Source organism: Jatropha curcas, chromosome 2, assembly GCF_041381405.1.
Source record: "Jatropha curcas cultivar XTBG-Jc1 chromosome 2, XTBG_Jcur_1.0, whole genome shotgun sequence".
NCBI lineage: Eukaryota > Viridiplantae > Streptophyta > Magnoliopsida > Malpighiales > Euphorbiaceae > Jatropha > Jatropha curcas.
Genome location: NC_143152.1, coordinates 21,889,426 through 21,903,294, shown reverse-complemented (window position 1 = coordinate 21,903,294; position 13,869 = coordinate 21,889,426). Strand labels below are relative to the sequence as shown.

The window sequence follows — 13,869 nt, the reverse complement described above, 5'->3', positions numbered from 1 at the left end:
TATAGCTGCTAACTCCAAATCATGAGTAGGGTAGTTCTTCTCATGTGGTTTAAGCTGTCTAGAAGCATAAGCAACTACCTTACTCTCCTGCATAAGCACACAACCCAATCCATTATGCGAAGCATCACTATACACATCATACGGTCTACCCGAAACTGGCTGTGTCAACACTGGAGCCTCAGTAAGCATCGTCTTAAGCTTCTCAAAACTATTCTGACATTTATCAGTCCACTCGAATCTGACATCTTTTTGAAGAATTCTAGTCAAAGGAGCTGCAATGAGAGAAAATCCCTTTATAAATCTTCTATAATAACCAGCCAATCCTAAGAAACTCCGAATCTCTATAACATTCTTAGGTGGCTTCCATTGAACCACTGCCTCTATCTTCTTCGGATCAACTCTAATACCCTCAGCAGAAATAATGTGACCCAAAAAGTAATCTCAGACAACCAGAATTCACACTTACTCAACTTAGCATACAACTGTCTCTCTCTCAATATTTGAAGTACAATTCTCAAATGGTGATTATGATCCTCTCTAGTCCGAGAATATACCAAGATATCATCAATGAACACAACTACAAACTGATCTAAGTAAGGATGAAAAATCCGGTTCATCAAATCCATGAAAACTGCAGGAGCATTCGTCAACCCAAACGGCATTACCAAGAATTCATAGTGACCATAACGTGTCCTAAAAGCAGTCTTAGGTACATCTGATTCCTTAACCCCCAGCTGGTGATAACCCGATCTCAGATCTATCTTTGAGAACACGCTAGCTCCTCTCAACTGATCAAACAAATCATCTATCCGAGGCAATGGATATCGATTTTTCACTGTAACTTTATTAAGTTGTCTATAATCAATACACAATCTAAGTGATCCATCCTTCTTCTTTACAAACAATACTGGCGCACCCCATGGAGATACACTAGGACGAATGAACCCCTTATCAAGTAACTCCTGAATCTGTATCTTTAACTCTTTCAACTCAGTAGGAGCATCCGATATGGAGCAATGGATATCGGTGCAGTACCAGGCATGACCTCAATACCAAACTCAACCTCTCTCTGAGGAGGTAACCCAGGCAACTCCTCTGGAAATACATCCGAAAAATCACATACTATGGGTATATCATGTACACCAGGGGATTCTGACTCTGGAGTAAGTACACAGGCTAAGTATGCCTCACAACCATGCTGGATCAGTCTTCTAGCAGTAGAAGCAGAAATAATATTAGAGAGGTAATCCGACCTCTCACCCACTACTACAATCTCCTCACCAGATGAAGTCTGGAGTGTAATCCTCTTCAGTCTACAATCAATCATAACTCCATGTCTAGATAACCAATCCATACCCAATATCACATCAAACTCCCGGAAAGGTAACTCTATCAGATCTCCCAGAAATACATGGCCATATATTACTAATGGACAAGCTCTATACACCCGATTAACTATCACACTATGACCCAGTGGATTAGTAACCTTCATACTATGCTCTAATATATCAGCATGCATATTACCCAATCTACCCACATGTATGCATAAATATGAATGCGTAGAGCCAGGATCAATCAAAGCATATACAGAAAGATCAAAGATAGAGAATATACCAACTATAACGTCTGGGGCATCCTGCTCCTCCCTAGTCCTAATAGCATACGCTCTGGCAGGTGCTCTGGACTCAAGTTTGTCCATTGTCTCTGAAACTGGCCTCTGACTCCTAGAACCTACTGTATCGCCACGGCCTCTGCCTCTTCCTCTCGGAATAAAGGAAGCTGACCTCCCGACCTGTGGAGCTGAACTAGCCAAAGTAGGGCAGTCTCGAATTATATGCTCAGTAGATCCACATCGAAAGCATGCCCCAGATAATCTCCTACAAACTCCAGGATGTCTCTGACCACAATGAGTACATGTCGGTAAATTGCTCCATGCAGTACCTCCACCACTAGCAACAGATGTGGTCTGTGACGCTGCTCTACCATAAGGACCATGTCTAGGTCTCTGTATCGGTCTAGACCAAGTCTGTGATGCACCTCTATACCTCTTACTGCTAGACTGAGCCCCAGAAGTCTGTCCAGATGTCATACCCTGAAGCCTTTTTTGTTGGCCCTGCTGATTCCATTGCTGTCTAGCCTGTTGCTCATTCCTAACTTCTTCAAGCTCTAAAGCTGCCTTTACCAGAGAAGACAATGTTGTATGAGGATGAGCAACCAGATGCATTCTATATTCATCATGCAACCCTCTACGAAAACGCTTGCATCTATCTGATTCAGTAGGAACCATCTCCACGGCATACCTGCTTAGCCGGATGAACTCTCTCTCATATTCAGACACAGTCATTTTGCCCTGTTTTAACTCTAAAAACTCAGCTTTACGTTGGTCCATGTACAGCTCCCCAATATATTTTTATCTGAACTCAGACAGAAAGAATGCCCAAGTCCTCTTCTCTTTACTGACTGTCTGTGATACTGTTTCCCACCACTGATAAGCTTCCTCCCTTAATAACGAAGTGGCACAAACTAAACTATCTGAAGCTGAGCACTGCATCTGCTCCAATATCCTTTCCAAAGACTGGAGCCAATACTCGGCCGTAGAAGCCATATCATCCCTGCTACCCCTGAACTCAACAGCTCCATATTTTCTCAATTTCTCAATAGGGGGACGAACTGGAATAGGGGCTGGAGCAGCTGGAGCCTGGGGAACAGTTCCCGCTACTTGCCTCAAAGCAGCAACTAACTGCTGAACAAACGTATCCTGATTAGGCCCCGCAGGACCTGCAGCAGCCTGCCCCACTCTCGAGGCGTGCTCCGCATCAGAACCCACAGCACCACTAGCATCATGACCAACAGGGACACCACCACTATGAGGAACATAACTATCCACCTCCTCCTCAGACTGATGTTGAGACATCACTGAACTCCTACAAAGACCAAAAGGTTCGCATCAGAGAGAAGTTCTAAATCAAACCACTATGGCATGTATTGAACTTAACTATTCCTCTATATGCATATAGTCCGAGAACCGCCTAAACCTGGCTCTGATACCACTAAATGTAACACCCTCCGCCCAGTCCCGAGAGACCCGACGACGGATGTCACATTCGGTGCCGGAGGCACCGTCTTAACTTAACTTATAAATCAGAAAATCCTAGTATGAATTAGAAGTGATTTAATATTCACAAGTTTAGCAAGTAGTATTTTTTTTTTTTAAATGATTTGGGAGAAACCTACAGAAAAACTGCAAGAGTTTCCCCTAAACATAGACATTGCCAAACAAGTGAATACACAACACTCCCAATTTCAAAACTCCAAACCCCATCAAACGCCAAAAACAACACAATAACACTCTTCTAAGGTCTAACTACAACATTTTCGTATGCATCAATTAGATACATTTCGTTAAATATATTACTTTGAATTTTCTACACAATAAATAAGTTCCAAGTTATCTTCCAATAAATACACCCAATTAATTTCCAATAATATACTTAAAGTATAAATTACATAATAGAGTCTCCAAAAATGGACTACTTATACATGTCATAATACTTAATAACTACCAAAATATCTCTTCAGCTCTGATGCTACTCTTTTGGTCTTCAATCAGCAAATATAGACTCCAACCTACGCGTGATAAAATCAACGCGCTGAGTATAAAACTCAGTGGTGCTCATAAAACACAACAAACCAATGTTACGATGGCAACACACTTAAAATATCAATTTTCATCAAAAGATTTACAATCATAAAATCATTAACGCTTTAATATACATTTACATTTATAACAAAATGATCAAATAAACTATTAATATTTTATTCGTTCAAATCATAAATTCATTATTTGAAATTGTAGTACACCAATACATATACTGGTTATTTAGAAAACCATGTAACGTAATATCCTGCTTTGACAATTCATTTAATAACATATAATCATTTATTTCCAAGCTACCTGAAAAATATGTTTACAAGGGCTCACATACACTTAGGAGAAAAAGAAGCAGATAGGTTTTCAGAACAGATTCAGAATGGCCTTAGGTCGCCAACAGATTCAGAACATATAGAGCGCGTCCGCCCTAACAGAACAGAAGGCACCCACGTGCCTAGCATATGATCATAGCTTCTTATCAAAATGGCATCAAATGCCGAGCATGCTCATCATACAGAATAAAATCAAATCACGCATCAAATTCACACCAAGTATATTAGAGCCCAAAGTCCATTTTTTTTTATTCTTATTTTTAGTCTGACTTTCCATTGCTCATAAAATTTATTTTCTATAGTATTCATAAAATTACAATGAAAACTGAATTTAAACTGAATTCCTTCATGAAACATCTCATACTTAAACCAAAGTACTTAACATTGGAAATTTCCAGCATAAAAGCAATCTTGACCTTTGCTGAGTTTTTAATACATAACTTGAGTTATATATCTCCAAATTGAATGAAATTAGATTCATTAGAACGATAAGACACAATTATACAATTGTTATGAAGGAACCATAACCCAGAAACATCTGCAAGATAGGCAAAATAAGCTAGGAACACAGACTAATAGTCCAGACCGGATTCAGCAGAATCAAGTCCAATGTTTATTGAATTTCTCCGTAACCAGACACTCAAATTAAACCAATCCAACACCAGGGAAATCTCAAGACACAGGGTAACAACTCTCATGAAGAGCTCAACACCTAATCTTGCCATTATGGTGGTCAAAATAGTCACTCAATCTATTGCTGCATGTGGTACGTTACAACAGAGTCAGTTTAGGTGTTTTAGTCATAAGGTGAGCTATATATATCAAAATTGGACACAAGAGGATGGGTTGGAAAGCTAAGAAGTATACCTACAACTTTCATGAAGGACTCAAATATAGAGGGAAAATAAAACGAATAGAAAAATAGTCCTTAAACACACCCATTAACATTTTCCCTTGGTAAAATTCTGCCACTTTTGGAAGAAGAAGAGAAAAATAAGTTCTTCATAAATTCAACATATAGATAGGCTTAGAAAACACTCAAGAACACATTTATACAACCAAATTCCAGCAATCAAATCATGTCATACAAAATCCCAAATTTTCACAAAGTAGTACAAACTTCACAAATCCAAAAATTGAAGTAAGGTTAGTGTGTTTATGAACACAAACCTTTAAAACAACTTGAATCAAAGCTCCTTAAACTTTGGTCTTGCCTTTATCTTTGTTAGAAGGCTCTCCACCCTCTACATGTAATAAGCTCAAAATCAAAACAAAGAAAACAAAGAAAAGAAGAAATTGGAGCATGATTAAGTATAATCCAAAAGAAAACTCTAAATCCAAAAATAATGAAGTTTACTTCACCTAATGAATTCTCCAACTGAGGATGTTATCTCTTTTTAATGAATGGTTCCATCATCAAGGGAGTCATCACCATAAACAATCTCTGATAAGTCCTCTAGACTAGCTGTTCTGCTTTTCTTGTATAAGCCCCTACTTTTATCCAGCATTCCTCTTTCCATCATTCTTGCATATTTTTCCCTTATATCAACTAAAGGATGTTTCTCCAAGAGTTGTTGACCATCATACGCTTCTCTGAGAACAACAGTCAGCGTGTTGCACCTATTAGAGATAAAAAATTTCCAGGATGGCGTTCAAACACTTTAGTAAACTTCTGAGGAAGGGACAATGGTTTGCGGAGATTGCTCACATTCTTACGCTGTATTTTCTTTTGAATAGTAAGGTGGAGAAGCTCATGAAAGACTCCAACAATCCTCTTCTCAGATACATCTGTGCGTGGATCTAAATGAGAAGCATCAGAGTATGGTGAAGTATAAGGCGCCTCTGCCGCTCCATGCACTTCCTCCTCAAGCCAAAACCTCTTGTAAATCCAATTGGAAAGGCCCAGCAGCCACTTTTCACATCTTCTTCTTTCTGCTGGAATGCAGCATTCTTCTGTAACTGAGAGATGGCAAGACGATCATCCCAAATTTGGAGTTTTAAGCCAATACGGTCTTCAGGCCAGCGGATTTATGAAAATAAATCACGGTGACGAGCGGCGCGGGGACGGAGGGAGGCGAATCGCTTGACTTTGAGTTGAGATTTGAGAGAACATTTTGTTTGTAATATTAAAATGCAACCGCTAAACGACGTAGTTTTTTTTTTTGGATTCATATTCATTTAAACCTCCTACATCAAAACTATTTTGTTTTGATGGTAAAATAGTTATTTTTGTTATTATTATTATTAAAGTTATTATTATTGTTATTATCATTAAAGTAGTTATTATTATCATTATTATTATTATTATTATTATTATTATTATTATTATAGTTAAAGAAATTACTTTCAATAGTTTTATGTATTATAAAGTTTGAAAATGATTTGATTAATAAAAAATTTCTTTTACAAATTAACTACTCAGCAGCCAAAAATATTTTGGAAAAGGATGTTAAAAATATTGTTTCAAGGCAAATTTTCACTAAATGGCAAGCCATTTTATCGCAAGTGTTATACAAAATATTTCTACATACAAAGAAATAAATCTTATTGAACAAAATCAAAAACATATTAATTGTTCGAAACAAGAAATTAGTAACATTAGGATTGAAAATCAATTACAACATACTCACATACAACAGAAAAATTAAAGATTTTGAAGAAATTTTAAATAAAGAAGTATGTTCAAATATTTTGAATGCTTTTTGGTCTAGAAAACAACATATAGTTCATCTACCTTATATAAAAGATTTTGTTGAGAAAAATATCTCAATTAGATCTAGAGCTATACAAATGAATAAATAATTATAAGAATATTATTACAAAGAGATAAATGATTTATTAAATAAAGGATTGATTAGAAAATCTAAGTGCCCTTGGATTTGTTCAGCTTTTTATGTCCAGCATGCGGTAGAAATAGAAAAAAGAGCACCCAGATTAGTATTAATTATAACCCTTTAAATAAAGTATTACAATTGATTAGGTATCCTATACCAAATAAAAGAGACTTGTTAAAAATGTTACATAGTGCGAATATATTTTCTAAATTTAACATGAAATTGGGTTTTTGGCAAATACAAATACATGAATTTAATAGGTATGAGACTGGTTTTAATGTTCTCTTTGGATACTATGAGTGGAATGTTATGCCATTTGGTTTAAAATTGCCCCCTTTTGAATTTCAAAATATTATGACATTTTTAACAATTATCATGAGTTTTCAATAGTTTACATCGATAATGTGTTTATTTATTTAAATAAAATTGATCAACACTTTTCTCATTTGAAAAAATTTTATAATATAGTTAAGCAAAACGGTTTAATTGTTTCTTCTTTAAAAGTTAAACTATTTCAAACTAAAATAAGATTTTTAGGACATGATATTTTTCAAGGTACTATTAAATCAATTGACAGATAAATTAACTTTATTGAAAAATTTCCAAATAAAATTACTGACAAAAATCAATTATAATGATTTTTGGGATGTCTGAATAATGTCGCTGCTTTCATGAATGATATTCGAATCTTATATCAACCATTATTCAATAGTTTAAGAAAAAATTCTTCTCCCTGGTCTGAAAAACATACCCAGTTAGTTAAAACTATAAAATCAAAAGTTAAGAGTCTTCCTTATCTTTCTATACTGAATCTCAATTCATTTCTTATAGTAGAAACTGACGCCTCAGATATAGGTTATGGAGGTATTCTCAAAAAATTATTCAACTATTAAAAAAGAATTACTTTCAACAGTTTTATGTATTACGAAGTTTGAAGATGATTTGATGAATAAAAAATTCCTTTTACGAATTGACTGTTTAGTAGCCAAAAATATTTTGGAAAAGGATGTTAAAAATATTGTTTCAAAGCAAATTTTCGCTAGATGGCAAGCCATTTTATCGTATTTCAATTTTGAGATTGAAACCATTAAACGTACTTCTAACTCTTTACCTAATTTTCTTACCTGCAAATTTTTGCAGGAAAAAGATAGAAACAAATAAGTTTTTCCCTTTATCTGAAGAATTTTTCAAGCAAAACTTAATGGACACTCCCATTAAGAATAAAATTACAAGAGAAAGCTATGGATAAAAGAGTGTGAGTATTTCTTCTCAATTACCATGACACCCTTATCGGCGCATCATCATCATCCACAATTAATTATCCTTATGTTAATAAGGATATAGAAATACCAATTACCTAAATAAAAAAGGAATATACTGAATGTTCAAATTTTTTGGAAGCGCTCAAAAGGTATTTCCTTCTAATTTCCATTTTGTTCCCGAGTCACTTTCAAAAAATAGAAAATTTTATAAGTTTATATTAGTTGATACAGATTCTATAAGTCTGGAACATATTCATGATCCAGAAAATATTAAAAAGTTTTTGTATTCAAAAGTTCAAATAAAAAGGTTTTGTATTCAAAAGTTCAAATAAAAAAGATTTCCTTCTCTCTGTTTGGAACCAGAATCCATACACTGAGAGAAAATTTAGTTAAAACTTTGTACCAAGTTCTTTTAACTATGAGGATTATAAAAAAGCTTGGTATTGTTTTCGCCCATATCCCCCCGGAGGACCCGAAAACATCCTTTTTGTGATTTTTGATAAAATATTTTTTTGTTTTGGATGCGGTGCCGATAAATCGGTCTTATAAACAATTTTAAGTCACCACCCATTATTTAGGCAATGGAACAATTTTTATAAAAATGACTCCATTATAAACCCAATTTTGTTTCAAGGCCAAATTATTTCAAAAAGACTGGTCAGGCGCACTAATGCGATTCTGAGTAAGGGAATTGGGTACGCCGGCCCGTTGGAAGCCGACGCCCGGAAAACCGGCCTCTATTAACCTATGATTTCTAATTATTTTAGTTAGAATAGCCAAATTATTTATTTATTTAAACCCAATCCAAATAAATCGGACCGAGTTCCTATTTGGAAAATTATTTAATCATCCGAATCAAATCTAATTACCACATAACAATTATTCAAGTCAAAGCAATTAAACCAAATAAATAAAAGACCTGCTCTTGCCTTATGGTTCAAGGCGGGCGACAAACCAAGTCAAAAATATAAAATAAAATAAATAAATGACCCGCTCTTGCCTTATGGTTCAAGGCGGGTAACAAACCGGATCCAAAAATATATAAATTGATTCAGAATTAAATCCGTAAACCAATAAAAATAAAATCATGCATAATTATTATTTAATACCAAAAATATTATTAATGAATATGCAAATTAATCTTAAATATAAATAAATCAACAAATTTACTCCTGAACATTTAATTATTATTTTTTTGTCTGAATATGCAAATTGTTAATAAATCTACAAATTTAATTTCATTTTTTTATTTGAATATAAATTGTAAAATTCATATAAATAAACACATAAAATTACATTTTAGTATTTTAAGTTTAATTAAACTGTGATCTGTTCATATTTGGGCATTCTCAAATTTATTGAAGAAATCAGGTTTCATTTTTGTGCAAAATTTATATGTTTTTTTATTATTTCTAGAAAAATATGGATGAACAATGAACAGTAACTGTTCATCGAATGAACAATTACTGTTCATCGATGAACAGATACTGTTCATCGATGAACAGCTGCGTATTTTTGCCCAGAATTCATTTTTAAGTGATTTTTTTTACATCATTTCTTGTTTAAATGTGATTTAGGGACATATAAAATGGCCAAATATGAACAGAATACGATTTAAAGAAGCTTAAATTACTAAAACCACAAAAATATGTAAAAACACAAAAAAATATGTAAAAAAAAAAAAAACACAAAAAATGTTAAAAAAATTACCTAATCCTCAGATTGAGGATTGTAAATGGATCAAGATCTCCAGAAGCTTTGTTTCCAAGGATTGAAGTGTTCCTTTTAATTATCTTTTGATTTTTTTTTCTCTCTTTTTATGGTTTGATTCACCTAAAATTGATATCTAATGCCAATTTCTTTTCAAATCAACTCATAAGAATTTTTTGGAAAGAAATATGACAGCACAGTATATTTTTTAGGGTTTTTGCCGTTTGTGGAGTTGTGTGAAAATTGTGAGAAAGAGATGTATTTATAGAGCGAGGTCAGGACACTGTAGCATGAACACTGTAGCACAGCTACTATAGCACGCAACTCTCTCTTTTTTTTTTTTTTTTTTTAACCCTTGGATTGAAAGGCTTCTAGATAGCATTAACCCATTCATCCTCGTGTCCTCATCGGATTAGGCGGGGCATAAAAAACACACGTCAACAGTTTGCCCCCCCACTTTAGCATTAATTGCATAAACGATTAATGTTAAAGTGGCCTACTGACGCGCCTTCAATCTTGGGTTGAATGAAGTAGCTATCTTGATCATCTGGTCACGTCCAAAGCTCAGTTTGATCGGCTTTGTTGGCTCCAGTCGGATCGGTAACGATCTCCAAAACTCGGTCTGATTGGTTTTGAAGATGCCTCCGAAGCTCGGTCTGATTGGCTTGAAGGATTTTGATTTGAATTGATTTGATCATCTGGTCACGTCCAAAGCTTAGTCTGATCGGCTTTGTTGGCTCCAGTCGGATCGATAACAATCTCCAAAACTCGGTCTGATTGGTTTTGAAGATACCTCCGAAGCTCGGTCTGATTGGCTCGAAGGATTTTGATTTGAATTGATTTGATCATCTGGTCACGTCCAAAGCTCAGTCTGATTGGCTTTGTTGGCTCCAGTTGGATCGATAACAATCTCCAAAACTCGGTCTGATTGGTTTTGAAGATACCTCCGAAGCTCAGTCTGATTGGCTTGAAGGATTTTGATTTGAATTGATTTGATCATCTGGTCACGTCCAAAGCTCAGTCTAATCGGCTTTGTTGGCTCCAGTTGGATCGATAACAATCTCCAAAACTCAGTCTAATTGGTTTTGAAGATACCTCCGAAGCTCGGTCTGATTGGCTCGAAGGATTTTGATTTGATTGCCCTGATCAACTTCGTAATCCGCCATCATTAATTAGGAAAAGGATTTGACTCGATCCGCTTCGTAATGCATCATCACGAATCGAGAAAAGGATCCAAACAGCAAAGTTCAGTCTAATCGGCTTTGTTGTTCACCTCCTCAGCTCAGTCTAATCGGTTTTAGAGGGTTTGAGATTGTCCTGATCAACTTCGTAATCCACCATCATTAATCAGGAAAAGGATTGACTCGATCCGCTTCGTAATGCATCATCACGAATCGAGAAAAGATCTAAACAGCAAAGCTCAGTCTGATCGGCTTTGTTGTTCACCTCCTCAGCTCAGTCTGATCGGCTTTGGAGGGTTTGGTATTGAGATTGTCCTGATCAACTTCGTAATCCACCATCATTAATCAGGAAAAGGATTGACTCGATCCGCTTCGTAATGCATCATCATGAATCGAGAAAAGATCTAAACAACAAAGCTCAGTCTGATCGGCTTTGTTGTTCACCTCCTCAGCTCAGTCTGATCGGCTTTGGAGGGTTTGATTGTGTCCAAAGCACAGTGTAATTGGCTTTGTCCACCTCCTCAGCTCGATGTAATCGGCTTTGGAGTGTTTGATTGTGTCCAAAGCACAGTGTAATTGGCTTTGTCCACCTCCTCAGCTCGGTGTAATCGGCTTTGGAGTGTTTGATTGTGTCCAAAGCACAGTGTAATCGGCTTTGTCCACCTCCTCAGCTCGGTGTAATCGGCTTTGTCCACAAAAATATGTACAAACACAAAAAAAAAATATGTAATAAAAAAACACAAAAAATGTTAAAGAAATTACCTAATCCTCAGATTGAGGATTGTAAATGGATCAAGATCTCCAGAAGCTTTGTTTCCAAGGATTGAAGTGTTCCTTTTTATTATCTTTTGATTTTTTTTTCTCTCTTTTTATGGTTTGATTCACCTAAAATTGATATCTAATGCCAATTTCTCTTCAAATCAACTCATAAGAATTTTTTGGAGAGAAATATGGCAGCAGAGTATATTTTTTAGGGTTTTTGCCGTTTGTGGAGTTGTGAAGTTGTGTGAAAATTATGAGAAAGAGATGTATTTATAGAGCTAGGTCAGGACATTGTAGCATGGCTACTGTAGCATGAATACTATAGCACAGCTACTGTAGCACGCAGCTCTCTTTTTTTTTTTTTTTTTAATCCTTGGATTGAAAGGCTTCTAGATAGCATTAACCCATTCATCCTCGTGTCCTCATTGGATTAGGCGGGGGGCATAAAAAACACGCGTCAACAGGTATAATGCGTTTTATTTAAGAAATCATAATCTTTCGTGGTTCATGATGATTCCATGAGGTTCAATTACAGAATTTCCTTATTGGTTTCAAGAATGGTTCAAGTATTTTGGATGTTCAATTAAAACTTTCTTTACAAAGATACTATAAGGCTTTGAGCTTTAAGATAAACAATTAACCAATTTCGATCACGATAAGCTACTCTCATTCGCAGCTACTTTAGGATTCCTTGGATTTTATCCTGGAATTATCAAATCAAACAAGTTCAACCACTACCCTTTTCTCCTATGCTAGTCAGAATATTCAACAATAAATGGTGGAAAGATTACAACCAAACCCAAGCCTGTGTTTAAGCCATTCAAAGATATGTCAGTTCAAAAAGACATCTACCTTTGGCAAAAAATCGAAAGAACCTAGATTTCTTAATAAATAAAAGTAAGTGGCAGTCTACCCTCGCCGCTACAGTTCAATTGAAGAATTCAAGAAGATACTGCAATATATAAATATTCAAGTATCGCAAGAAGACGAAGATGAAAATGAAGCCACTTCTAGCTACTCACCACTCCTTGAAGACGATTGTTATGATATAAATTAGATGATTGAAGTCTATCCAGTTCCAAAAAAATATCAGATATGTTCTGATAAAGTTGCTTATCTTATCAAGCTCCTCCTGTCATTATATAAATGTGTAAAGTTATTTGTCTGTATTAGGCCTATCCATTTTTGTAGATAAGGTTTATCCTATTAAGCCTATCCATCTTTTGTAGATAAGGTTTATCCTATCAGATGATATCTATTCGAACTTTAAATCAAATGAACTCCATACTCTTCTATAAATAGCTAAGTGTGCTATGAGAAAGATAGAGGTTTTAGAAGAAGCGTGCTTGTGCTATCTCTATGCTCTGCTCTTTCAAAAGCTTTGTACTCCCTTTTCTTATAAGTAATAAAGTTTTCTTTTGTACAATTATCGTTTTAACTCTGTTTTGATTTAAATTACTTTGAATAAATTATTATTTTACTTTAGTTAATTGATATGATTATTTATACTTGTGTATCATATTACTTTGCCCGGACTCTATTCTTCTTTCCATCTTAGTTTAACAACTATCTTACTCCACAATTAAAACTAAACATACATCTCTTCCTTCGTCCCTCCACACTTCCAGTCAGCTTCCTTCTAGTATTAGAGCCAAATCTTTATAGGTTGTAGGGGTAAGGTTATTAATTATTTATGGATTAATTATTAGGAATAAAATTTAGAAATCTACCAGGTAAGTTGTTACTAGTTGTGATTACGAAGCTATTGGATTATTGTTGGTCAGTCGATGCAAGCGTTGGTCAACCGTGCGATGGGTGGTCCTAGTAATCAATAGTCTCTAATTACGATTATTAATCAACAAAATGAGTATATTACTAAATCTTCTTTCTAATAATAAGTCTTTGAATATTAATGACAAGTAGTTCTAGCCTTACTGATCTGAATACCCAAGAGATGGATATTGCTCATGTGGAGAATCAACTACATAATTGGTTCCCAAAACATGATGTTAAGACTATTTACAAAATTGGTTCTTTTGATTATCTTTCTAATTATTCAATTAAACAAATCAAACAATCTGTTCCACTAAGCCATATGCATGAAAATATTCAATTATTTTCTCCCCAAGCTATTTT

At 35.0% G+C, this 13,869-nt stretch overlaps 1 protein-coding gene and 1 pseudogene across 1 annotated transcript; both read right to left on the bottom strand.

Annotated features, from left to right (window-relative positions):
* Positions 1–985: 985 nt before the first annotated feature.
* Positions 986–2,441, bottom strand: LOC149498393 (uncharacterized). Its single transcript, XM_089717311.1, has one exon. The coding sequence runs from the start codon at positions 2,387–2,389 to the stop codon at positions 986–988; it is 1,404 nt and encodes a 467-aa protein (XP_089573437.1). The 5' UTR covers positions 2,390–2,441.
* Positions 2,442–4,202: 1,761 nt separating this feature from the next.
* Positions 4,203–6,156, bottom strand: LOC149498392 (protein WHAT'S THIS FACTOR 9, mitochondrial-like; annotated as a pseudogene).
* Between the last annotated feature and the right edge of the window lie 7,713 nt (positions 6,157–13,869).